Source organism: Ambystoma mexicanum, chromosome 6q (genome assembly GCF_040938575.1).
Source record: "Ambystoma mexicanum isolate Mex_15411 chromosome 6q, UKY_AmexF1_1, whole genome shotgun sequence".
Classification (NCBI taxonomy): Eukaryota; Metazoa; Chordata; class Amphibia; order Caudata; family Ambystomatidae; genus Ambystoma; species Ambystoma mexicanum.
In genome coordinates, this window is record NC_090937.1 from 1608339992 (window position 1) to 1608367708 (window position 27717).

At 45.6% G+C, this 27717-nt stretch overlaps 1 protein-coding gene across 1 annotated transcript in view; it reads right to left on the minus strand.

Moving 5' to 3' along the window:
* LOC138515386 (coagulation factor XI-like) overlaps window positions 1-27717 on the minus strand; it is a 299654-nt gene that overhangs the window by 25280 nt on the left and 246657 nt on the right. Inside the window, exon 15 of the mRNA XM_069630247.1 lies at window positions 22064-22176. Within this exon, the coding sequence (XP_069486348.1) occupies window positions 22064-22176 (113 nt within the window). The remainder of the gene's footprint in view (window positions 1-22063; window positions 22177-27717) is intronic.

Below are 27717 nucleotides of genomic sequence, written 5' to 3' on the forward strand. Positions count from 1 at the left end.
CTTTGTTTCCATATAAGAAAATAGAGGAAATACTGTATTGGGTGCATTGGGTTCTTGTACAAATCCAATTCCATACCCAAGCTTTCCATTCTGCTGCATCTGGGTTGTTTAAATAGTAAATCTTCACTTATCCGCGAATCATCGATGCAATTCAAACATTCTCTTTCCAATTTCCGGAGGAAGGAATCCCCTTTTGTTTTTAAGGCCTCCCTCAATACAGAGTACAATGATTTTTATCACTTATCAAACATTTAATAATACCATTTATGGATACCAAACATAATTCAAAACATATCATTTTATTGGAGTACTTCTAGGGAGGCCCAATACCCCTTTTCCAGTATATCCCCTCTCAAATATTCCACAATGGATACACAGCTAAAATTCAAATCTTGAAATTCAGTTTCACCACTTGAACAACGTGATTTGGCATTTTCCATCCCAGTACTCCCTACCAATCCCATTACACACTGCCATAAAAAACCCCAATGTAGTTCTCCCCCTTGGGCTCTTTTTCGCTGGATTCAGTAAGACGGTGTAACCATCCAAATCGGACAGTGCATAAACCATGATTCTAGAAACATTAATACACCACAGTAGACAAAGCCTGTCCCCATGGTTGAAATAAAATACATGGGAACATCCCCTCTTGTTCCATGATCCCATTTTCACTTCTATCTCTTTAATAGTTTCTAATTAGTTTTTACCCAGACCTTTTGCTAAGGCCTCAATCAGCCATGACCAATTCTCTGTTTCTTTTTCCATAGACTTTTCTAATTATTCTTTCAAAGGGATTCGAGACTGTGTGCGTGATGTGAAATGATTGCTGGGTACCTGAGAAGTCTCGAGCTCTTAGACCTTCTTCCCTATTTAGAACTCGTAAGATCTCTTTCCTCATTTCTGCTCTTTGAAGGTACACCATTGGTAAAATAAACATAGCCGGGTCCATGACAATGTTCTTAGCCAAACCAGAAGGAATATGCAACAGCACTTTGTCTAAACAATGTTCACTGCAAAACTCCACTTGGTCAATGTCACTGGATAAAATCGCACAAAGGGAAGGGACTGCATACAATGCGTGTAACATGTGATCTCTATTTAAAATGGCAGAGTCCTGTGAAATGGGCACCTGTCCAAAACATAAGGGGCCTCATTCCGAGTATGGCGGTAAGGGATAGCGGCCACCGGTAACGAGACCGGTGGCGGTAATCCCTTACCGCCATACTCCGAGTTCCCTTTGCGCCCTCGCCCTTAACGCCTGCTTTGAGCAGGTGTTAAAGTCGAGGGCGCAAAGGGGTCTCCAAGCCAATAACGGTGACCGTAATGAACGGTCACCGTTATTTGCATCTTCCCCATTCCCATTGAGCCCTATGGGGGCTCATTTGGGAATGGGGAAGAGCCTTGGTGAATGGGGAATTACCGCCCCGCCAACCTTGGAATGGGGCGGTAATTCCGCCATCCACCAAGGCGCTGCCGGTCCGTGTACGGCGTCAACCAAGGCGTTAATAGCGCCATTGGTTAGCGCCGTACTCGGAATGAGGCCCAAGATCTCTGGGAGCTTTGTATTAAAGGATACAGGTCTTTATGACCTCGCGTCTGGAATCCTGTTGGTGTACGTCATTTATTAAGAGCACTCTTTTTTTGCTCCAAAGTGTAAAATTGGGGTCTTGCATTTGCAGAAGGATTGGTTGGGGGATCCATTCTTGTGGTCTTCTTATTCCACACATCACCAAATCCTTTGATGTTCCACTGAGCTGCATTTTGCTGCCACTAGCGGCGAGTGAGGCATCAGGGCTTCTTGTGAGAGTTCAACATCATCTATAAGTACATACATTCTTCAACTCAATTCCAGTTGCAGTTCTGCTTTCCATCAGTGAGGTCTACCAAGTGCTCTAGACCAATTCAACCTCCATCGCTTTAAGGCAGGGCTTTATTTATGGAGCTTCACTCTTAACCGTTAACGCTCTCAAACATTTTTAGATCCTTTATTTTACGATTTTGTAGGCGCTTTTTGATTTTGTTTTTCTATTCTTCTGCCCTTTTGCTCCTTTTTGCTTTACACTTTTCTGTTGTTTAAACATTGAGAAATTCTCATGTTCTCCAAACTGCTTGTCACCTTCCTCACCTGTCAAGATTTCAGTTGAGGGGAGGCAGTGGTTTGGGTTTCTACTCCCCCAACCCCCTGATTATTTTTCGGTAGGCCCCCTACCGGGGATAAAATAACCAGGCTTGATCTTCTTACTGCTATTTCACTCTGTCCTTGTTGCAATATATGTTCACAAATAGTACAGACTTGTCCTTCTCCTGGGTTTTATTACAATTCTTTCCCTCCTATAAGCCAGTGCCATTTGTCTGTGTAGTGAAAGCCGTTACAAAACCTTCAATGGAAGAGACTTTCGAGTTTAACAATGTTAATAAGGAAACCTGGGCCTGATGCAGAGGTCCATGTAAAAATAGAAATGTGTTGTTGCAAGCCGGAACAACACATTTCATAACTGCACCATATTCTGACACAGAAAGAATATGGAGCAGGGACATGAAAGCCTCGCCTTCCGCATGAGCCTGATTTACAGCTTGACAACAGCCCTAGCAACTACCAGGAATGCAAGGCAGCCCTAGCAACCATGAGGAATGCAGGGCAGCCCTAGCAACCATCAGGAATGCCAGGCAGCCCTAGCAAACATGAAGAATGCAGGACAGCCCTAGCAACCATGAAGAATGCCGGGCAGCCCTAGCAACCATGAGGAATGCAGGGCAGCCCTAGCAACCATGAGGAATGCAGGGCAGCCCTAGCACCCATGAGGAATGCCGGGCAGCCCTAGCAACCATGAAGAATGCCGGGCAGCCCTAGCAACCATGAAGAATGCAGGGCAGCCCTAGCAACCATGGGGAATGCAGGGCAGCCCTAGCACCCATGAGGAATGGAGGGCAGCCCTAGCAACCATGAGGAATGCAGGGCAGCCCTAGCACCCATGAGGAATGCAGGGCAGCCCTGGCAACCATGAGGAATACTGGGCATCCCTCGCAACCATGAAGAATGCTGGGCAGCCCTAGCAACCATGAGGAATGCAGGGCAGCCCTAGCAACCATGAGGAATGCAGGGCAGCCCTAGCAACCATGAGGAATACTGGGCAGCCCTAGCAACCATCAGGAATGCAGGGCAGCCCTAGCAACCATGAGGAATGCAGGGCAGCCCTAGGAACCATCAGGAATGCAGGGCAGCCCTAGCAACCATCAGGAATGCAGGGCAGCCCTAGCAACTATGAGGAATACTGGGCAGCCCTAGCAACCATGATGAATGCTGTGTAGCCACATGGAGGGGATTCTCCTCACAGCAGCACTGGTTACAATACGACTAAAAGACAAGTACAAATATGGTACCTTTCAGGTGCCCGTAAACTACACTGCTCACTTTGTCCCTTTACAAACAAATCATTTCTTAGACTGCAGCACCACTTTTTTAGTTTAAGAAAAGTTTACAAAAACTTCCTTAAACTAGAAGAGTGGCAGTCTATCAAGAAATGCTTGAAATGTCTGAAGCACGTTTCCCTGATTTTAGCAGCTTTTGCTGCTGGAAAGCACATCTCCCCTCCAATATTTCTACCCACCTGAGAATGATGGTGCTGGAAACTCGCTTTCTTTGCTCCACCTTAGATAACATGGCGTCCTTCCACCTTAGATAACATAGCGTCCTTCCACCTTAGATAACATGGCATCCGTTATCAGTTCTCGCTTTCCTCGCTCCACCTTATAAAACATGGCGTCCTTCCACCTTAGATAACATGGTATCCATTATCAGTTCTCGCTTTCCTCGCTTGACCTTATAAAACATGGCGTCCTTCCACCTTAGATATCATGGAGTCTATTATCAGCTCTCGCTTTCCCCACTCCACCTAATAATAATAATAATAATTTGGCATTTATATAGCGCTACAAACCCTCAGGTATCTGAGCGCTGCTTATTATTACCCACGGTGTGTGGTGCTCATTTATCGACCTCGGAAGGATGAAAGGCTGAGTTTGGCCCCGCCGGGATTCGAACCTGCGTTAGCAGGCTCTGCACTGATGTCAAAGCTCTACTCCTGTGCCACTTGACCGGCTTCATGCAGTCCTTCCACCTTAGATAACAGGCCGTCCATTATCAGTTCTAGCTTTTCTCGCTCCACCTTAGATAACATGGCGTCCTTCCACCTTAGATAACATGGTGTCCATTATCAGTTCTCGCTTTTCTCGCTCCACCTTAGAAAACATGTCCTCCTTCCACCTTAGATAACATGGTGTCCATTATCAGTCTCGCTTTCCTCGCTTCACCTTAGATAACATGGCGTCCTTCCACCTTAGATAACATGGCATCCTTCCACCTTAGATAACATGGCATCCATTATCAGTTCTGGCTTTCCTCGCTTCACCTTAGATAACTATGGCGTCCTTCCAACTTAGATAACGTGGCGACCTTCCACCTTAAATAACATGGCGTCTATTATCAGTTCTCGCTTTCCTCGCTTCACCTTAGATAACATGGCATCCTTCCACCTTAGATAACATGGTGTCCTTCCACCTTAGATAACATGGCGTCCATTATCATTTCTCTCTTTCCTTGCTCCACCTTAGATAACATGACTTCCTTCCACCTTAGATAACATGGCGTCCTTCCACCTTAGATAACATTGCGTCCATCATCAGTTCTCGCTTTCCTCGCTCCACCTTAGGCAACATGGCGTCCTTCCACCTTAGATAACATGGCGTCCTTCCACCTTAGATAACATGGTATCCGTTATCAGTTCTCGCTTTCCTCGCTCCACCTTATAAAACATGGCGTCCTTCCACCTTAGATAACATGGTATCCATTATCAGTTCTCGCTTTCCTCGCTTGACCTTATAAAACATGGCGTCCTTCCACCTTAGATATCATGGAGTCCATTATCAGCTCTCGCTTTCCCCACTCCACCTTAGATAACATGGCGTCCTTCCACCTTAGATAACATGCCGTCCTTCCACCTTAGATAACAGGCCGTCCATTATCAGTTCTCGCTTTTCTCGCTCCACTTTAGATAACATGGTGTCCTTCCACCTTAGATAACATGGTGTCCATTATCAGTTCTCGCTTTTCTCGCTCCACCTTAGAAAACATGTCCTCCTTCCACCTTAGATAACATGGTGTCCATTATCAGTCTCGCTTTCCTCGCTTCACCTTAGATAACATGGCGTCCTTCCACCTTAGATAACATGGCATCCTTCCACCTTAGATAACATGGCATCCGTTATCAGTTCTGGCTTTCCTCGCTTCACCTTAGATAACTATGGCGTCCTTCCAACTTAGATAACATGGCGACCTTCCACCTTAAATAACATGGCGTCCATTATCATTTCTCGCTTTCCTCGCTTCACCTTAGATAACATGGCGACCTTCCACCTTAAATAACATGGCGTCCATTATCAGTTCTCGCTTTCCTCGCTTCACCTTAGATAACATGGCATCCTTCCACCTTAGATAACATGGTGTCCTTCCACCTTAGATAACATGGCGTCCATTATCATTTCTCTCTTTCCTTGCTCCACCTTAGATAACATGACTTCCTTCCACCTTAGATAACATGGCGTCAATTATCATTTTGCTGTCCAAGATCTCTTCCTCATTTACGTAACATGTGTGTTTCTCATTCCTGAAATGATAGATAGCTTCCACCACCTGCGCAGACTTATACAGACTGAGGCCTGCTTCAAAGGTACGTGCTAAAAAGAAAAAGTGTTGTGTGGCAACCAAAAGACACTTTAGCAAGATGCCAAGGACTCAGAGCTGACCCGAGAGTGGCGCTAATAAATCCGCTCCCGGAAAGCCGCGATTTACGGCATAGCAACATTCCTGACAACCACTGCATGCGTTAGTGCTTGGCAGGGACTGTATTCTAAAGCCAGAACACCCTTTCTGCACAGGCATACCTGCCTGACCTCCGGGTTTTCCCCGGAGAACCGGGTTTTTAGCCATTTCTCCGGGTCTCCGGGGAAGACCTCATGCTGGAGTCTCTGGGTTCCATCCAATCCTCCATCCGATTGGCTACCGAAAGTGGTCTCTTGTAGCCAATCTGATGGAGGATTGGCGAGAATGCAGTATTACCGTGTTTATTTTGCTTAAACTTTTATTTTTTTTGGCTAGTTTGCCTTATGTTTTAGTCGCCCTAAATTGAAGGGCGACTAAAACATAAGGCACACTGGCCAAACAGAATGAAAGCTGAAGCAAAAAAAAAAAAACTCGGAATACTACTTTCAATCCGGTTTTATTAATGACACCGGATTGAAAGCAGTATTCCTATTTTTTCAGCTTCATTCTTTTTGGCCAGTTTGCCAGGGCTCAAGTTGATGGCACACACGAGTGGAAGGTGTCCACCCACTTTTTTCAGAGGGTGGACTTGGTCCTCCCCAGCTTAAATGAGAAACAGCAAAGGTCCTCTTGAATTCATGCATACATGTTCACGTACGTATGTTTTTCAAAAACATTATTTGAAGAAAATATCCTCTCTTGGTTTTGTGTGTGCATTGCTTTTATGGAAGGCGAATGCCATTCGTCATGTGCAATTTGCGTGGTTATGCATGTCCTTGGACATTCACATTTTTTGCATTCTGCTGTAAAGTGCAAACTGCAAGCGTGTTTCTAATGATGGCTATAACAGCCTAGTTTACCTAATTGACAGGTGGGCGGGGTGTATGGGCAGAGCCTGTGCAAATGGGCGGAGTCTTTTGTGAATGTGGGCGTGGCATACATCTCAGGGTTTTTGAATTTCAAATGTAGGCAGGTATGTGCACAACACAAACCTACAGAGGGTACATTAACTGTACCCTGGGAGGAGTGGTTCCAGAAAGGACACATTTCCTATAATACATGAAGCTCAGAATCAGACCCCTGTTGCATAAAAAAGCACAGACCCCGCACACTAACAGGAGTGACTGACCTCACCTCATTGAAGGCATTGTAAAAATTCACGACTTTAGAATGTGGGTGGCGATTTTTGTCATGGACAATGTCGATATTCTATGCCACTTTGTTCACTCCCTCTGAATCAGGCCCTCAGTAATGGATTTACAATGGGTTCTGTGTGCGATGGGGCGTCTCTTCAGGGGCGTTGCTAGGGGGGGGCTAAGGGGGCTATAGCCCCTGGTCTTTTGGTTGTAGCCCCGGATAGAATCTCAGAATCTCTTTTACAAAAGACTAGCTAGCCCCCAGTCCCAACAGTTCCAACATCAGCATAGCCCCGGGTCTTTTCCAGACCTAGCGACTCCCCTGCATCTCTTGCCCCAAAGCTGGCGTTTCCGACTGTCCCACACAAGCTACTATGTCCATGTCCAATATGTCGGCAGACTGCAATACTCCAACTCCAGACCTATCTTTACTGCCTTTAACTGGATCCGAATTTGAAAAGTGACTTGTAATCTTTGCAGCCTTCTTTTTATTCCTATTTAGTTTGGTCCCCACAATTGGCGTTAAATGAACTTGCGAATTAGATGCAAAAGTGTCAGGTATTTTCACTCGTGGAGTAGAAGTAATAATGCTTTGATCAATAAGCTTGGATGAAGTGGGCAGGTTATTTTCAATATTGTATTGTACTATAATCATCTTTTATACAGCGCCATTTTCCCATTTGTATGGCCTCAAAGCACTTTGTGGTTGGAACGCCCTCTGTGGTTGAGTCCAGGTATGAGAAAACATTCTAAGAGTAGACTTTAAGATCCATGTCTGCATTTGGCTGAGATTAGGGAATCCGAGTGATTTGCCCACGGCTGAAAGTACAGCGGGCAAATCGTATGCATGAGAAAGGTGCGCACTACCAAAAGTTTGCACCTTTCTCATGCAAACACACATACATTCTCGAACACACACACAACACACCCATGACACACCCCCGACCCAAACCCTCAGCACACCCCCACCCACACCCCCAACATAAACAAACCCCACTTACCTTCATCTTCACGCTGGTTCCCTTTCACTTCCGTGATCGGGAACGGGTGCTGCAAGGTCCTTTTCTTTTCATTTCTTTTTTGTAACGGAAGGCTGCGGGGGTATCCCCCGCAACCCCCGCTCACTGTACCATGAAGTTTTGGTCAATGCAACCATTTGTTTTAGGTAATTTCAACCTAAACTGAAATTAGGATTTAGGAGGGCTGTCTAGGCTTCAGTAAGCATTCCAAGAGGTCAAATACGTGGGCGGGTGCTGTGGGTAGTCATGATAGAGCACTAGTGCAGGAGACTCGATGTGTACCCAGCTAGACTGAATTTGTCGTAGGTTGTCACTGTATGCTAATGACAGAGGTGTTGAGGCAAGTCTGGGGGTCCAGTGTGATCATTTGTGACCAGCTAGACCGAATTTGACATAGCCGTAGATGCATTCTAGATTGCGTGGATGGAGAGCTGTGCCTGCAGCAAAAGTCCACAGAAGTGGTGCATTTATGCATATCTTAAACTCGGATGAAGTTTATCTTCGATGTCGCTGTGACAGATTTTTCTGGCACTATGGGCCGGCTACCCCAAGTCTCCCAAGGCAATATGCTGGTTGTCCGAGAGCATCTTCTAGTAGGGGGTAGGATGCTACCATATAAGAACCAGGCTAATGGGATTCTGGATATGTGTGTCAAGCTAAAATGAGAAGGGATCTCAAGCTCCTTCGGTGGCGCTTGCAGAACAGTTTTTCTTCTTAAAGCATACATTGTTCTTCTTTTCTAGGCAATCAAATATTCGAAAGTCACTCACCGAAGGTACTTTGACTTAACTTTCTCTTGACTGCCACTGGACTGCAACACTCTAGATGCTGCACTTATTCAACAGTGCATCTTATCACGCTTTCAGCTCCACCCACACGAAGTGTATAGGTACAACCTCTCTCCACCAAAGTTGACTGCAGCTGGACTGCAATACTTAGCTGCTGCACTCATGCGCTAGCGCTTTGCGCTGCTCTTTCAGCTTTATAATCAACTCCTCCTTGTGATTCAAAGGGATAGCTTCTTCCAGCCACACAAAGTGTATGGCCACAAACTCTCTCCACCAAAGCACCATACACTGTTATGAGGCAGACTACCTCAAGGTTCTGGAAAGTACTGAGACGAATAAGAACATCAGGGACACAGGTAATCCAAGTACTGGGACGAGGTGGGACTGATAGATTTCCCCAGAGGCGTGGTTCCTCCTATACCATAAGATCCAAAGACGGACTGCCTATGGGAAGCACGTAGGAGCTACTGAGAAGGCCAGGACGGAGCAGATAGCAGTCCACTTCCTGAGTCGAGAGGACAATGGGACACCTTTGCCCATCAACGTCAAGACAGTAACGGGAGGCTGGCAGATGGTGACGCGAATGCAAAAGGCAACATCCATACCGTTGGTCCAAGGGATGTGCAGGAGATCCGCGAGGTGTAGGCACCGAGACATGGAGCTGCCCACGCTGAGCAGGAGAGAGACCCCAGGAAGAAATGGCCACACCTCCCAGGAACAGGCAAGATAATGGGAGAGTCGCTGAGGCCGGTACGGGTTGGAAGATACAGGAGACCAAAACCCCGAACATATATAACAAGCATGAATGTCTCCTTCGTGTCAGTACTTGGCATGCGAGGTAGCCAAGGGGACATAAAGAGAAGGAGAGATAAACAAGGGTCGTGTACCCAAACCAAGACAGTGATACTCGTCATCTTCCTCGTCATCTTTCTCGTGGCAGTACTTGGCAGGGAAGTGGTCCATACCAAAGCACTTGGAAATGCGTGAGTATATGCAAGCGCTTTAACTGTCTTTTTCCTTCACAGCTGTGAGTTCGTGCTGAAGAGATGATGGAAAACGCCAGAGTAGTTGCAGGCGCTCTATTGTGGAGAGCGCGATGGGCGTAAGTAAATACCTGTCTAATGTCTCTTCTTTTGTCTTTCAGATGCTGGGTTGCAGTATTGAAAACATCCGGAATTCACGGATTGCCGGTAAGAAATAACTATGCTTTTGTCTCCACAGGCGGAGGTGCAGCGTGAAGAAATGGTCGCAGCTGATGGACCAGGTAAGGAATGCGTTGCATGTGAAGTCGTCGTGCTAACCTGTTGTTTCTTGTCTTTTACAGGCGCTGCTGAAGACTGGATACTGGAATGGTAAGTATTGTTCTTGCAGGTACAGGATCGGAAGAAAAGCTGGAACAGACTCGGTGAGAGTTCTGCTGCAGATGCAGAATAACGCGAAGCACGTTTCATCAATCGGGTGTGGTTTAAATAGCCTAGGAGTGATGAGGCGTCTTCCTCCACGGCCCCGCCTAGGTAAGAAAAGAGTTCCTGTTCCAGAAGAGTTCCAGTGTTGTATCCAGGGCGTGGAGCTTGCCCCACCCAGGTAAGAAAATAGTTCCGGCTTACAGAGGATTCCTATGTAGCTGGTAAGTAAGAAGCATGGTCTGCTGCAGGTAAGTCCACCCAAGCATCTTCACACATATTATGAGCCCGGCGCTTCCAGTGCCGGGACCGATGGCTTTGATGAGCCTGGTGCCACTTTCGCCAGGACAAGGTCCAAAAGGTCCCAGTAGGGACCGGCTGGTGCCTAGGCTTAGGAATAGGGGCCTGCTTCCAAGGACGTTGGGCTGGTCCTGGCTCCTTGGAAGCAGTGATCATGACAGTACCCCCCCTCAAGGCCCCTCCTAAGCGTGTCTTCTCCGGGGGTTTTGGCTTGTCTGGGTGATTCAGATGGAATTTCTTGACCAGACGAGGTGCGTGGACATATTCTGAGGGTTCCCAAGATCTTTCCTGGGGGCCGTATCCTTTCCAATCAATCAGGTGATATAATTTAGATTTGGCGATTTTGGAGTCTAGGATGTTCTTTACTTCGAATTCAAGTTCTCCTTCTACCAAAACAGGTTCTGGGAGTTTAGTCAATCGGGTTTCTGGTTGTACTGGTTTTAATAAGGAGACATGAAAGACTGGATGTATTTTCATATGCGCAGGTAATTCCAATTTGACAGCCACCGGATTAACTATGGCAGAGATGAGATAGGGTCCAAGGTATCTTGGGATGAAGGTGCGGGGTCCTTTTAGAGGCAGGTGCTTAGTGGATAACCAGACCTGGTCTCCTACTGCGTAGTGAGGGGCCTCTTTACGGTGTCGATCTGCTCCTTTTTTGAATTGCGCTTTAGCTCTTTGCAGATGGGCAGTGGCTTCCTTAAAAGCACGAGTGATCTCCGAGTGCAAGTAATCCACAGCAGGTGTTTCGAATTCTTGGGGAGGATCCAGGTTAGAGGTTCTAGGATGGTGTCCGTATAATAGGAAGAAGGGAGTCTTCCCGGTTTGAGAATGAGTCGAATTGTTGTAAGCGTATTCAGCGATCCAAAGAATATCCTTCCAAGGGTTTTCAGTTTGTTGGAGCATGCAACGTAGATATTGCTCTAAAGTCTGATTTGTCCTCTCAGTTTGTCCGTCAGTTTGGGGATGGTGACTGGTTGAAAGTCTTACATCAATTTGGGCTAGACGACAGCAACTTCGCCAAAAGTGGGAGATGAATTGACTTCCCCTATCGGAGACCAAAACCGAGGGAAAACCGTGTAACCGAACGATGTTTTCTAAGAATTCTCGGGCCAATACTGAAGCTGAAGGTAGGCCCTTCAGGGGAATAAAGTGAGCCATCTTGGAGAATAGATCCACGACTACTAAAATGGTATTATACCCTGAGCATGGAGGTAAGTCCGTGATGAAATCCATGGACAGGGTATGCCATGGACAGGGAGGGATGTCTAATGGGTGTAATAGGCCGGCTGGTTTCTCCTTCTGACTTTTATTCTGGGCACACACACCGCAGGAGATTACAAAGTCTCTAATATCCTTCTTCCATGATGGCCACCAGAAATGTCTTTTGATCTTTTCCATGGTTTTGGTAATGCCAGGGTGACCCTCCATCAGAGAGTCGTGATAACAGGAGATTACTTGTTTTTGTATTTTCTCACAGGGCAAGTACAATCGTCCTCGGAAATATGGTAGGTCTTGATCCACTGAGAACTCTTTTCCCTTTAATTGCCAGTCCTGCAAATCGGCCAGATTTAGGAGTGATTTGACTATAGTCTTGATGTCTTCAAAGGATTGAGCGCTGACTAAACCCAAAATCCTTTGTTCTCGGATTATGGGTATTGGTTTTGGATTGGTCAAATGTTCATCTACTCCCATCCGGGAGAGAGCATCTGCTTTTCCGTTTTTACTGCCTGGTCGATAAGTAATTATAAAGTCAAACTCAGCCAGAAACAGAGCCCAGCGAAGCTGTCTGGAAGACTGCGCTTTGGCTGTCTTCAGATATTGTAAATTGCGGTGATCAGTCATTACGGTGACTGTGTGTCTGGCTCCCAAAAGATAATGCCGCCAGGCTTTAAAGGCCGATCTGATGGCTAAAATTTCCTTGTCTGTAATTGAATAGTTGATCTCGGGAGCCGAGAATTTGCGGGACCAAAAGGCTACAGGATGTAATTGGTGTGTGACCGGATCTCTTTGTGATAAAACTGCCCCCATAGCAAGACTAGAAGCATCCGTTTCCACGATGTATGGGAGATCTGGGCGAGGATGTTTTAGAACAGGTGCAGAAATGAATTTAGCTTTTAAGTCCTGAAAAGCTTGTTCTGCTTCAGTAGACCACTCAAAACGTTTGTTCTTCTTTAACAGAGCGTTGATGGGCTGGACTATCCGAGAGAATTCAGGAATGAATCTGCGGTAAAAGTTAGCGAAGCCTAACATGCTTTGAACTCCTTTTACAGAGGTTGGTGATGGCCACTTAATGATTGCATCGACTTTCTTTGAATCCATATGGACTCCGTCAGGTGACAATATGAATCCCAGGAACTCAACTTCAGTTACGTTGAAAACGCATTTTTCAAGCTTAGCAAAAAGGTTATGTTGACGCAATCTCTCGAGAACCTCTTTGACGTGTCTCTGGTGTTCCTCTTCAGATGATGAATAGACGAGGATGTCATCAATGTAGACAACAACACACACATCTATGAGTTCTCTATGGACATCGTTCATAAAATACTGAAAAGCGGCAGGAGCGTTACAAAGTCCAAAGGGCATCACTTGATATTCGAACAGCCCATAGTTGGTGCGGAATGCCGTCTTCCATTCATCGCCCTCTTTTATTCGTACCAAGTGGAAGGCTCCTCTGAGATCCAACTTTGTATAAATACATGCGTCTTTGACTTGGTCCAGGAGTTCAGGGATCAAAGGTAACGGGTATCTGTTTTTAACAGTGATTTGATTCAGGGCGCGGTAATCTATGCAAGTCCTTAGGTCTCCTTCCTTTTTCGGAACGAAGAACAAAGCCGAGGAAGCTGGAGATTTTGAAGGACGGATAAACCCGTTAGCTAGGTATTGGTCCAGATATTGTCTGAGGTGAAGATTCTCTGGCTCGGTGAGGGCATAAATCCTACTACAAGGAGGAGTTGTTCCGGGTATCAGGTCTATTTGACAGTCGTAGGACCTATGAGGAGGCAGGGTGTTAGCTTGGTCCTTCCGAAAGACGTCTTGGAATTCCTGGTATTCGGGAGGTAATTTGGGAACCTCTGAAGAGATCGCTGCCAGTGAAACATCAGGCTGAGGATAACAAGTGGTAAAACATTCTGGAAACTGAACCGTCTTTGCTCGCCAATCGATCTGAGGATTGTGCTTCTCTAACCAAGGAACTCCCAGAATGATCTGGAACTGAGGGGCCTTGATCACATCGAACACGATTTTCTCTCGGTGTCCATCTTGGCTCACTAACGTCACTTCTTGGGTGGCATGCGTTACTGGTCCGGAGGCTATCTCTGTGCCATCCACTGTAGTAATGACGTCTTTTACTGCCTTAGGGACAAGAGGTAGATTCATCCTTGATACCATTTCACGGTCCACATAATTACCGATTGCTCCGCTGTCGATGTAAGCTTCAATTGCATGCAAACGATCCGGACGTTCTGGGCTAATGAGGACCATAGGCACCACGAAATGCGAGGTCACGGGACAGATTTTAACGCTCGGCAAGAGGACCTCTACACTTGTCGGGCAAGGTCGTTTCCCTGCTCAGAATTTTGGGTACAGGTATCTGCGGCTCCTACAGCCTTCTTAGCTGGTTTCACTGGGCAGTCTCGAAGAAAGTGCCCCGAGTTTCCGCAATAGAGGCATAATTGCAGCTGTCTTCTTCTTTCCCGCTCCTTTTGAGTTAAAGGTCCTTTCATGCCCCCTAATTGCATGGGTTCCACGGTGTCGGCTCCCCTAGTAGAGATCTGTGGTTTAGAAAATACTCGGGTATCAAATTTGGAACGGTCAGCCTTCCTGTTCTGTAATCGGTGGTCTAATTGGACAACTAAGTCAATATAGTCTGAGCATTCTTGTGGAGGATTCACAATTTGAGCTAACACGTCCTTGAGCTCTCCACGCAGGCCTCTGTAGAAAAGCGTTATTCTTTTATCCTCCGGCCATTGAGTTTCCACTATAAGTCTATTGAATGAGGCAATATAAGTCAGGAGGTCTTGATTACCCTGTCGTAACGAAAGGAGTTCATTGTCCAAGGCCTGCCCCTGGGCATGTCTTGCGAACAGTTTCTCCATGCTGGACTGGAAGGCCTGAAAATCGTGAAGGACCGGATCATCCTGAGTGACCAAAGGGATCGACCAATCTGCGGCACTGCCACTGAGATAAGAAAGCACGAAAGCCACCTTGGTCTGGTCTGTTGGAAAGGCAGCTGGGCGACATAAGAAGTGTAGGCGGCACTGGTTGATAAACACTGCAAATTTCTTTGGGTCACCAGAAAAGCATTCGGGTGGAGCCAAAGGCACATTACCGGGTAGATTGATTTGCACTGGATTTGAGGATGCAGAAGGGTAACTTACTCCTGGAGCGGGCAAAGGAGTCTGTCCTGCCTGTGTTTGTAGTAATTGCCTAGCGAGGTCCTCCGTTCGCTCCTTGGATATTATCAGCTCTCTTCTCAAAGAGTTTGTTTCCTGACAAGCTGCATGTACCTCTGCTCTTAGTTCCCCAAGCATTCGGGCCAGTTGGTCTGTGTCCGAGGTTTCCATTGCGCCTGGGTAGGAGTTTTGCGGTGGGCTTCGCGTTCTGTAACGCTCACCTGATTCCCACGGAGGCGCTGGTCTAGGCAGGAAGGAGTCTGTGACTCGAAAAGTGATGTGCAGGACTCGATTGGCTTCTGGGGTGGAGCCTCTTCGCACTGTGTGTCGAATTCGAAGGGTGAGATTTCTGCAGATGAAAGAATATATGGGGTTAAAGATCTGGGCAATTGAGTGTCCTTCTCTCTCTCTTTCTCTCTCTCTCGTCTAAGCTTCTCCGTAGAGCCCCCAGGGTAATGTGCTCACCTTAGATAGGTGAATGCTGGGCTCTCCATCTGCGTCTGGTGCAGGGTGCCGTTGCCAGTTCCTTCACTGGGTGAAACGTAGGCCTCTTAACATCAGAGGATCGCAACCGCCGTTAACAGACGAGCGGTGAGTTTCCGGACACCTTTTAGTCCATATAGTCTTTAGGTGCGTGGACACGTAAGTATTGAACAGGGCTCGGAATAATGCTTTGTTCTATTTGTTTTGCAGGGCTCAAAGCTGGAGCCAGAGCCTTGGAAAGAAGCGCTTGGAAATGCGTGAGTATATGCAAGCGCTTTAACTGTCTTTTTCCTTCACAGCTGTGAGTTTGTGCTGAAGAGATGATGGAAAACGCCGGAGTAGTTGCAGGCGCTCTATTGTGGAGAGCGCGATGGGCGTAAGTTAATACCTGTCTAATGTCTCTTCTTTTGTCTTTCAGATGCTGGGTTGCAGTATTGAAAACATCCGGAATTCGCGGATTGCCGGTAAGAAATAACTATGCTTTTGTCTCCACAGGCGGAGGTGCAGCGTGAAGAAATGGTCGCAGCCGATGGACCAGGTAAGGAATGCGTTGCATGTGAAGTCGTCGTGCTAACCTGTTGTTTCTTGTCTTTTACAGGCGCTGCTGAAGACTGGATACTGGAATGGTAAGTATTGTTCTTGCAGGTACAGTATCGGAAGAAAAGCTGGAACAGACTCGGTGAGAGTTCTGCTGCAGATGCAGAATAACGCGAAGCACGTTTCATCAATCGGGTGTGGTTTAAATAGCCTAGGAGTGATGAGGCGTCTTCCTCCACGGCCCCGCCTAGGTAAGAAAAGAGTTCCTGTTCCAGAAGAGTTCCAGTGTTGTATCCAGGGCGTGAAGCTTGCCCCACCCAGGTAAGAAAATAGTTCCGGCTTACAGAGGATTCCTATGTAGCTGGTAAGTAAGCAGCATGGTCTGCTGCAGGTAAGTCCACCCAAGCATCTTCACACATATTATGAGCCCGGCGCTTCCAGTGCTGGGACCGATGGCTTTGATGAGCCTGGTGCCACTGGCGCCAGGACAAGGTCCAAAAGGTCCCAGTAGGGACCGGCTGGTGCCAAGGCTTAGGATTAGGGGCCTGCTTCCAAGGACGTTGGGCTGGTCCTGGCTCCTTGGAAGCAGTGATCATGACAGCCACGGTGAGGGTGAATGGCAGGTCTTCCAAATCATTTCCCTTGAGTCGGGCCACGAGGCAGGGGTGCCCGCTATCCCCACTCCTCTTCCTCCTGGCCATTGAACCGCTAGCAATTGAGCTTAGAGCCAATACCAACTGGACCGTTTTTTTTTGGCCGGAAGGGGGAGAGGACCGTCTTTCGCTCTATGCGGATGACCTTCTCATATACCTCAGTAACCCGTGCATCTCATGCCCGGCTGTCTCCCTCATTCTCAGGGAATATCAGAATTTTGCGGGCCTAAAGGTTAATGATGCCAAAACCATCTTCTTACCGATTCAGGGTGGCGAGTCTGCGATCCCGGAGACCTGCCCATACCATGTCTCTATTAAGGAATTTAAATACCTGGGTATACGGCTTGACCCGACGCTCGAGGAGTTTTCCCGACTTAATCTACAACCAGTAATTGAGCGGTTCACCAGAGACACCCCCCATTGGCAATCACTTCCCCTATCGCTAATGGGTAGAGCCACGCTATTCAAAATGATGACCCTCCCCAGGCTGTTGTATGTTCTTCAGAATGCCACATTCCTCATCCCCCGAGAAACCTTCGCGCTCATTGACAAGTACCTATGCACACTGCTATGGGGTAGGAAACAGATCAGTATGGGAGGGAGGCATCGGTTTACCCTGCATATGCACCTATTACCTAGCGACACAGAAAGGAGTGGCAAACGACTGGATGCACGCAGACCCCACATTGCCACACATCCGTATCGAAGTGGAGATCATGGCCCCGTTAACACCGCTGCAAATCCTGTACGCCACCCATGACCAATTCCCGGCGCTGCCCAAAATGACCCACCATATACGTCGCGCCTGGCGAGACGCACACAAACTAATCGGCTGGAAAGGACAGCCAATGCTATCACAACCCATATGGCAAAATGCGCTCCTCCCGGAAATAGTGAGAATGGGCTCCTTTGGTCACTGGCATGCAAAAGGAATACACACACTAGCACAGGTGATACAAGGGGGTCGCATATTGGGCTTTGAGACCATCCGAGAACAATTCGACCTGGCACCCATTGACTGGTTTCGGGACGCACAACTAGCCCACGATATCCGCACCCAATTCCCTGACACGACAATCATACCCCCCGCCTCCCCCATCGAGACCAATATCCTCCTGCAACGCATCTCCTCTAAGGTCACCTCCACTCTTTACCAGGCCCTTAACTCCTTCGGGGCTACACAGCTGGAAGGGCTCAAAGCAAAGTGGGAAAGGGACGTAGGTCACCTTCAACCTGAAGATTGGGTTGATGCATTAATGTCTCCTAGAGAAATCGGTATAGAATCCAAGCTTAGACTAATACAGTTGAGAATCCTCCATCGCTCATATCACTCACGTGCTGTAATGGCCAGATGGGGTGGACTAGAAGACGGGACATGCGTTCGATGCAAAAATGAACCTGCCACCTTCTACCAAATGATATGGGACTGTCGGGTGTTACAGGCCTTCTGGGAGGACTGTATTAGCACAATCTCTGCCGCTCTGGCGACACCAATCCCCAAGGATCCCAAAATGGTACTCTAAGGCATCTGGGGTGAAGTAGACCTGTCAAAATATGAGAAAATGTTTCTGGCAATTGCATTGGGGGCGGGCAAAAGACTTATTGCAGCTAATTGGGGATCTGCCGACCAACTGTGCCTGAACCGTTGGAGTAATGAGCTGGACAGGTGCGCGGCTTCAGAGCACCGGATTTATAATGCACGGGGCTGCCCCCGTAAATTTGAAAAAATATGGGGTTAATGGCTAGATGCTCACTGAGACCCGCTGGTGGGGGTAGATCAATATCACTGTTAGCATTGGTTACCTGCCTGGTTTTGTTATTGTCTTATGGTCCTCGGCCTTATGGGTCTCTTCTAACTGTTATTAATGCTATGCTGCCTTTATCCTATGTATGCCAATGATCCATGTTGGTTTTTCTATGTTGTGTTGTTCAAACTCAATACACAGAGTTGTAAAAAAAAAGAAAGAAAGCCTGTGCTGGTGAAAGCCAGAAGAATACAGAAAGCGTAACAAAGTGCATAGGGTTATCAGTTGCGTGACCTTTAATGGGTGGGCCGTGTGGTCCGACAACAGTACCTAGACCAAATATTTGTGCTTTTGCAACAGTTGTTGAAGTGAGTTGTAAATGAATAAACAGAGAAATCTATGTGAACTATTGAAAAGCCTGAATGACCAAATATTTGAGCTGGTATTGTTTAAGTTGGAATATTTGAAGTCTTGGGGCAGGGAACCCCAAGACTTTAACTAGAGAAAAGCCTGGATGACCAAGAAGGTTTCAATTGGTATTTGGTTTTGAAAGTTAGACAATCTAACCGGGTATTATTTTTTTGTAAGCTGAAAGATTTATACTCTTGGGGAAGGGAATCCCAAGACTTTGTGAACCGGGTTGAACTGTTAGAGAAGAGAACCCAGAGACTTTGTGAACTGTGTTGAAATCTTGGGGAAGGAACCCCGAGGCTTTTTGGAACTGTTCTGAACTTGGGGAAGGGAAGCTGAGTATAAGTCAAGATCTGGAAGAAGCTCAGAATTTTATCTTGAATCCTATTCATTGTGATCTTGACATTCCTACACATTCTATACAGCTAGTTGTGAGGGCAAGAATAGGTTTTGGACACAGACAGACTTCTGATTTGAACTTAATGACACCGACTATCCTGAGTTTTCCTTAGGTAGGGAAATCCCACTTCAGTATAAAGCAAGTTCGGCCTTACTCCATTCTGACATTTAATTGAAATACAGCTTTTGGTTATAAAGTTGAATCTGTTGTCTGTGTCTTACTTCACGATGGCTTCACTGTCCCCAGACATAAATGAAACTGTAACACTCAATTATCTAAAATAGGTATAAATGAAGGGTGAAATAAATACAAATGCGGTCCTCTCATACATGATCCATAATTCAAGAATACTGTCTGTTCATTAGTACAGAGACAGATAAGACACCTGCTATTTCTCCTTACGCATGTCTCCAGACATGAGGCACCTTACAAGGTTAACTACAAAGCTGATCACCATGGCTCATGGCCTAGACGAGGGATGGTATTTTTCCTGAAATGAAGCAAGCGGCCCATGGACGTCTCTTCTCCTACTCCCATTTGGCTCAAGTTTTGATGATCTGTAAGTTGCCCAAGGGTGGTTGGTGTAATGCCAACTAATTAAAACTCTTAATGGTACGCTGCCTAGTATGTATTGTGCCAACCAATAGTTAATTGTATAAATGATGTATTTTTGTTGTTATCAATGTAGAGGTCTACAGGAGGAGACATCAGTTAAGAACAATTCAATTAAAGGTTTAATACTTACATAATGTATACATAGTTACTAATATTGTCCAATACCCTCACCCTGTAGGTTTTGTAGTATGAAGTTGTCATTTGACGTGTTTTTGGTATAAAATATGTTATTTTGTATGAAGAGCTCAGAGAGTTGCAAGCTTTTATGTTTGTACACTGACCTTGCTTTATTTTGGATGTTAATAAAGCTGGGTTTTGCCTTTCACTTTGTCTATGGCTGTTATTGAGTGCAGGCATTCCCAGCCTCTGATCCTCTGCATAAACCAGGGTTTTCCAGACCATCTTAACCCTGTGAATAACATTACACCAAAATGACCAATTCGAAAATCAAACTATATACATGAGCCCTAGACTGAACAGTGGAGCAAGTGCGTATGCAGTCCATACTATCCATCAAGAGTGTGCTTCTATCCTGCATACTGAGATCAACAGTAAGCAAAATCAAAGACTGATGCCATCAGAAACTACTGCCAAAAGCAAACGGCAAACAGTCTCCTAGAGATTTATCAGTCAGGCTTCACAACCAGATGCAGCACAGAGACAGCCACCATTGAACTGGGAGACAATACAATCCACACCCTGCCAATGGATACTGCCGCATGTTCCTTCTGTGTATCTTTGCAGCCTTCGACAGAGTATACCATCAAACCCTTATCAATATTCTACAGAACCCCTCGGGATCGGTTAAAATATGCCCTTCTAATTCTCCTTCTATCTAGAAGACTACCAAATGTGTGACAAGATGGATACCTCAAAATCCCCACTTTAAGGTTAGTGGAACCACGCCTGCCGCTCCCCTCAAGCCACAATATCCCCATACCCACCAATAAATAGACAGCACACAACTTAAACTGAAAATTGCCCCTATAGATGAAATCCACCATATCAATGCCTGACTAGTCCTACTCCAGACGTGGCTGCCCAGTGCCTAAATCCACCAAGACAGAATTCCAGATCCACACCAACAACACAGAACACCTTTGCTTCCATACCTGGCTGTTTGGCATGAACATCAAGGGCTTCACTCCTCAGCTGATAATGTGTGCCAAGTCTCTTGGATTCCACACACTCACTTCTCTGTCAAAACGCACATAGCAAAGGAAATTCCGAGAACATGGTACCAGCTTTCCCTCCTGCAGCACATGTAGCCCTTCCTACCAGACAATACCCTCAGATGCCCTGCAAAGGCCTTAGTCCACTCTCACCTGGATGGAGGATATGGCTTGTTCACTTAGAATTCCGCAGCTCGGTCACACTTGTGTCTGAATTACCAGGAGCATGTTACTTCAGTTTAAATGTCTCTACATTGGTTACCGATTTACATACATTACAACATTGCTGTCTTTCTTAGTGCAAAGTTCCATTCCTCCACGTTCCTCTTAGTTGAGAGTCCCAGACAAAAGAAGCAAAGAGTGGGGTCTGGCACTTCTTATGCTCAAACCAGTATTTCTTGGCATGCGCTACCCATGTCACTCCAGAGCTGAGGAGATCCCCATGCCTTTAGACAGAGCTTCAAAATATTTCTCTTCCAAATTTTTAATACCATTACATGGGCTAGGCTAGAAGCCTGCAATGTATCCAGTAAGCTACTGGCTTGAATGCACAATACATCATATTTTACTCAATGAGTATGGATGGAACGCCCCACAAAGATGTCTTAACTTGACTAACCTATTGGGTCAAAACCATTTTCTGAATATTTCACAAATATGTGTCATCAAGAGTCTCCGACCATTACTCAATAATAGTATCTTGGAAACTTTGCAAGTATTATGGTTCAAATTGAATATATCTTCCCTCTTTTTCTGCAATCATCAGCTGTTGGAGAACATTGTTAATTATTGAGTTGTGTGATTTCCCAGTAAGTTAAGGAAGTGCAAGATATCGCTGTGATGCTACTGGTTTGAAAACAGGGGACATTTTGAGTGAAATCATCGACTACCAGAAGCATTGATCTGAAAAATGACCATCGAAGATTTAGGCAATCAATATCAATTATTCCAAAAAGAGCAAAGATTTGTCATGAATAATTTAAAATTTGATTTTTAATGTGAACTATATAGTAGGAGATGGAAAGGAGTCTAGAGCAAAATATCTACATAAAGTGTAGGCGAGGAAGGATAGCTAAGGGGCAACGCTTTTGTCTTGGAAGTAAGACAACATGGTGCAATACAAGTGGTGTCGAATAATAATGTGCATTTATATATCTAGAAGATCATCATAAACAAAGGCCTCCTTTACCTGCAATATCCCCCTCGCATTTCCTCAGCGGGAACCCAGACGTCACGCTTGGGACAACGTCAATCGTATCTGGTACCGGACGGCTCATCACGTTCTTTGGGAAGCAGATTCCTCTAGGAGCAGAAAATATTTGTAACTTGGTGGAATGCAGCATATAGAGTAGCATATAGGCACCCTAGAAGAGGACACATTTGCTCATTCTAAGGGTGTTTTGTCCAGGTCTGTAACAAGGTCTTTAGAACAACCAAGAAATATGCAAATAATCCACACTTGAAATTCAGGATATGCAAATGTTTCTCATTCCTTGTACTCATGAGTATCCTGAAAACATAATTCGATATTCATTGGGTCAAGGAGCTCAGCACTGGCCTGGTGCCTTCATATCCAGGAGAGTGACTCACTGCTTATTCCCACCCACTCTAACTGCCTCACCCTACTATGAACACATCCCCCTGGGATCTCTTTGAGCTAGCTATATTAAGCAGTAACATCAATCAACTGTAGTGATTTATAGGGCCTGCTAGTGTTAGTTCTAAGGAGTCTCCGGAGAGTTCATGACTTGTTTGTGAATGTGCTACTTGCATTTTAAACATGAGTTATAAGCAGTATGTCTGTCAAGGCGTAGGTTCATTGCACTTAGATCCTGTTAAAATAAGAATCAGTAATTCTAAGAGTTTTGGCATGTACATAGGTATCAGATAGGCATTTGACTAGCACTGCCATCATATTCCCAGGTACACACACCATTTTTCAGTTGTTTTTCAGCATCTCTGCCTCTTGGTGGTGATGTCTTCAGACCAGCTGGGTGTTGTCAACCAAGAGAGATGGCCCTGAATCACCATTCAACCTCTTCTTGAACAAATCTGAATTTACTGAAACATAGACTACCATTCCCATAATGCACGTGTGAGATAGCTGGTGAACCTACCAGCCTAAACTGGAAACTCTTTAGAATTACACGCACACATGTGATATCATGAAAAAAAGAACAAAAGTGCATTTTGATGAAATACAAAACTGAAAATGCCATGGCAACTACTGCACTTTTGCTCCTGTACAGAAAATCCTGAAGTATCTCAGCACTGGCTCCTTTGCCAAAGTCCATGCCAATGCGACCCACTAACCACTTTAAGGAAGGCATGGTATCAAAGCAAGACAGACACAAGTGATCACAGTTCAAGGGTGTTTATTAAACTATAAAATAGGTGAGATAAATGCCTTATCTAAACCTAAATATAAGATGGGAGCAAGCTACGACCAACAAATAATAATAATACAGTCCTAGTGGCGTCTTGTCAAATAAAAAAGGCCTGTACAAAAAAATTCTATTGGCAATCCTTACCGCTATTGTACAAAATAGAGTGAGTTAATGTTTCACAAGAAAAGAAAGAAATGTGCACCAAATGATAAGTCAGGATGTTATTACTGAGGTCTCCCTTGCCCACATTTCTAGCAGGGAACAAGGCGGTACTCTTGAGCACAGCACACTCCTGGGTTTCTCTCGGCACAAGCTTACAGTTATTTTTCTCTATATTAGGGCTTTTTGCGTTCAAGTCTCTTCTCAAGGAAATGTCTGTTGCTTCAGAAGGCTTGATATGCCAAAAACAACAAAACAAACAGTTTCTTCTGATAATCTTTACGTCAAGTGATTATTCTTCACCCTAGGATCCCCCTCAGCCGGGCTACGATCTTTCTTGTCAGTGGTAGCCTTTCAAGGTACTTGTCAATTTAAAAAAAGGCTTCCAAAGGGACGATAACGTCTCGCTGGGTCGCTCTGCTATTCTATGGCAAGTACGTGCTTCACAATATCACAGTTGGTATGGCGTTCCCCTCAGCCAGGTGCACACGCAAGTTTCACAATTCTATTATCGTCAAAACCTCTACAACGTGTCAAGGAATTCTGATTACACAGGGGTTTTACTTGCCCCTTGTATGACCACCTTGACACCTCATGTTGGCCTTCCCTAAGGCCTCTTGGTATTTGTAATCTCTTTACCCTTTTTGTTCATCACAGTCTCTTCTTTCAGGAGAGGGGTACCAGTCCTCTGAATAAGGGCTAGACCATACCACGTGGCGCCGGACCATTCTACCTCTGGTACCAAATTCATTCACAAAAGATCTCTGTCTCTTAATCTTCTTAATGTTGCCACTGCAACCTTGAGTCCAACACAGCGCGGCCCACTATCAGGTTCACCCGACTCACCGGCTGTGTTGAATTCATTGGTGTTTCTTTTGCTACTGGAGTCAAGGACAGTACCACAATGGCAACCGTGTCTCCCCGCCCTGGCTATCAGTGTGGGAGGGTTCCATGTACCGCTGACATCTGTCACACCACTTGCCAGTTGAGAATCCCGGTCTTATGTTTCTTTTATCGGAGTCTTTGCAGGTCTGGGGTCTGGGTTGAAAAGAGCAAGGGCAACTCCCTCCTTGGCGTCCTTTCAGGTCTCGCCACTTTTCTCCTCTGTTTGAACTGCCGCCATGGAATAGCTGCTTCCTTGTGCATTTGTCCTTGCTCAAAGTGTGCTCTTGTGCTCCACCTTTTATTCCAGTGTGGAAAGGAAAGGGCTGTCAGGTTGGTGTATGTGTCGGCAATTGCCTGACTCTGCCTGACCCTTGTGTTGGGGCATGTCAGGTAAATGGCTCTGGTATTAGTCTGTTATAGCTCATGGTGTGAGAAAATGTTCCTGTTGGAAAAAGAGGGGTACAGTTTCTAAATATCCTACTGGGCAGGATGAGGAAGAGGTGTCATAAGGATGGGGATACCGCGTCTCACCCTTCGGTGTCCTATTTACACTCCCTGAAGCCCCCCATCCAGATGATCCTCCCGCTCTTGTCCACCCCTGGCCCTGGATCCAGTAGCCATGGCCGTGTCTAGGCCACCTGGATGACAGATCCCTGGGGACTAGGGGGTGAGACAACTTCAGGTTTCAGGTTTATAAAGACAGTATAATTGAGGCATGTGGAGACAGAGAACAGAAGCATTGATATTGCCCCAAGTGCCCTCTTTCCATCAAGGGCATCATTAGGAGAATCGCATGGCACATTCGCAAACTCTCACAGAAGTCATCGGACAGGGCAGCCCTTCTACCCCTTTTACTTGTAATCTCTCTAACACTGCCTGATTGGCCACTTTTGTAAAGTCACACATCCATCCACCAAACACATGTAAATACTTTACATGTAAACGTGTCACCTTAGTTGAACAGTTCAGATGTACCTTTCAACTCAGAGAATACATTTGTCCTGTGATTAAGAGCCTCCTCTATCACAAACTACTGTACAAACTGTTCCAGATTTCTATTTGTAGATACAACAATATCTACATCTAAGAAGACATACTACAGGTATGCTTCCATTTTGAAAAGTCAATGTTTTCACACCATTTTTATATATGTATAAGCACCTCCATAAGGTATGCTGCTTGTTAACCACTACTATCAGATCCCATGTAGTGCCAACATATCACAGTAGTTACTATCACATTATATATGGCATCAACATATTACACATCCCACAACAAGTGTCAGTTATCACTGTTGGATAAATATATTGCACCTACAATTTTCCTCCTTACTTATAAAAAAGTTAAAATCGTGGCATCGTTATTACGCCTATGCATATTTTGCCTTTCACTAAACTTCTACTAGAAAGAGAAATTCTAAAACCAAACATTCCTTACATATGAAAGCCTTCTGTTTTCTAACCAGTGCAATCAGCTGCCATATAGTGCTAACATTTCCCACCTACTCAATTGAAATGAGAGTTAATACTACCACATCAGTGTTTATCAAGTGCATTTTCCTCACCTTAATACAAATGTAAACATGTTACTACTGCTCAAACACCTATTGTGCCACGTTTACTAAAATGCTTTTCAAAATACACATTCCCAAATGCATCCACTTTACCTACATATAAAGCTACCCTATTCTATTTTACAGCTAGTACTACCACATTCCATGTAGTACTTCATATACCATTAGCCTCCAACAAATGCATTTATAGCTATTCCACAAATGTTTGCAAAACCATTTACCTTTTAACCTCTGCTATCAGATCCCATGTACTGCCAACATTTCACACTAGGCACTCCTACCACATTAGATGTAGTGTCAACATGTTGCACCTGCCCACATCAACTACCAGTTAACACTATTGTACATATATATTGCTACTCAATTTTCTTTATTTGCCATTCCTTCAGCCACACACAGCGAGGAGCGTTGGGCGAGAGCTCAAGCTACCAGACCCCCTTCCGGTGCTGCAGGAGCAGCGTGGACACCAACGGAGAGAAAGTAAGCCCTGTTGGGCTTAAACTGTGCATTTACTGCAAAAAACTAAATCTGAGTGGTGAGTACTCCAAGCACTGCATATCGCGCGGGTTACCACTGGAGGGCTGCCTGCTGCTACTGGAGTAGCTGCCTCCATTCAAATAAGCTCTTTTCCAATTAACTTGAGCAGTCGGGCTGGTAAATCACACAGCATTTTTTTGACTGTAATATGGCCACCGTGCTCGCACAGCCTCTCAGCAGCAACACCCTTTGTTCAGGCCACATATAAGGAGCCAATCCTTTACACCGGCAGGCGGAAGCCGGCCCCCATGGAAGGCCCACCCCTAAGGCTCCTGTCTGTGCTTGTCCGGGCCTTGAAGGGTTTGGAAAGGGGGCCCCCCTCCTGCGTGCCCATCCACAAACAATGCTGCCGCCTCCTGAACACTTCATGCTCCTGCATGAACCCTCATTCCCAGCACCACCAGGCTCCCTTCTGCTCAAATGTCATTGATGGCTGAACTATCCTATTGCCTCCTCCACCTCTCCTTAAGCATAACTGTACCTACCCTATTCTGACTTTCTCCCTCGTCCACCTATTTTCTTTCACTTCATTCTGTGTACTACAAAGGCAAATTCATTTAAGTTATGCTTCTTCCTTTGCCATCTTGCATCCAGTTTGTGCACTGCATTGTGATCCTTTAAAATCATATGTAGGTGGTTGTGCTTTTCATCCTGCATCCATTTTGTACACTGAATTGTGATCCTTTTGAAATCGTATCTAGGTGGTTTTGCTTTTCATCTTGCATCCATTTTGTGCACTGAATTGTGATCCTTTTGAAATCGTATCTAGGTGGTTTTGCTTTTCATCTTGAATCCATTCTGTGAACTGCATTGTGATCCTTTAAATTTGTATCTAGGTGGTTGTGCTTTTCATCTTGCATCCATTCTGTGCACTGCATGTGATTCTTTTAAAATCATATCTAGGTGGTTGTGCTTTTAATCTTGCATCCATTTTGTGCATTGAATTGTGATCCTTTTAAAATCGTATCTAGGTGGTTGTGCTTTTTATCTTTCATCCATTTTGTGCACTGCAGTGTGATCCTTTAAAATTGAATCCTGCACTCCACCTATTGCTCTGTATTGTATTTGTGCCCTCTTTAACCACAAGCCCGCTTTGGAGTAAGAGCCAAGGCTGTGCAGTGCACACCCCCTCCTTCCTTCTCTCTTCTATCCTCTCTCACTGAGATGGGACTCACCATCTCTCCTATCTTCGCTAACTGCTACAATATCACTGATCCTCCACAAAAAAACACAGTCTGGGTACAAATCCGGGCCTTCCCATAGCAGACACCTACATTAGCACATCTTCCAGAGAGATCTTCA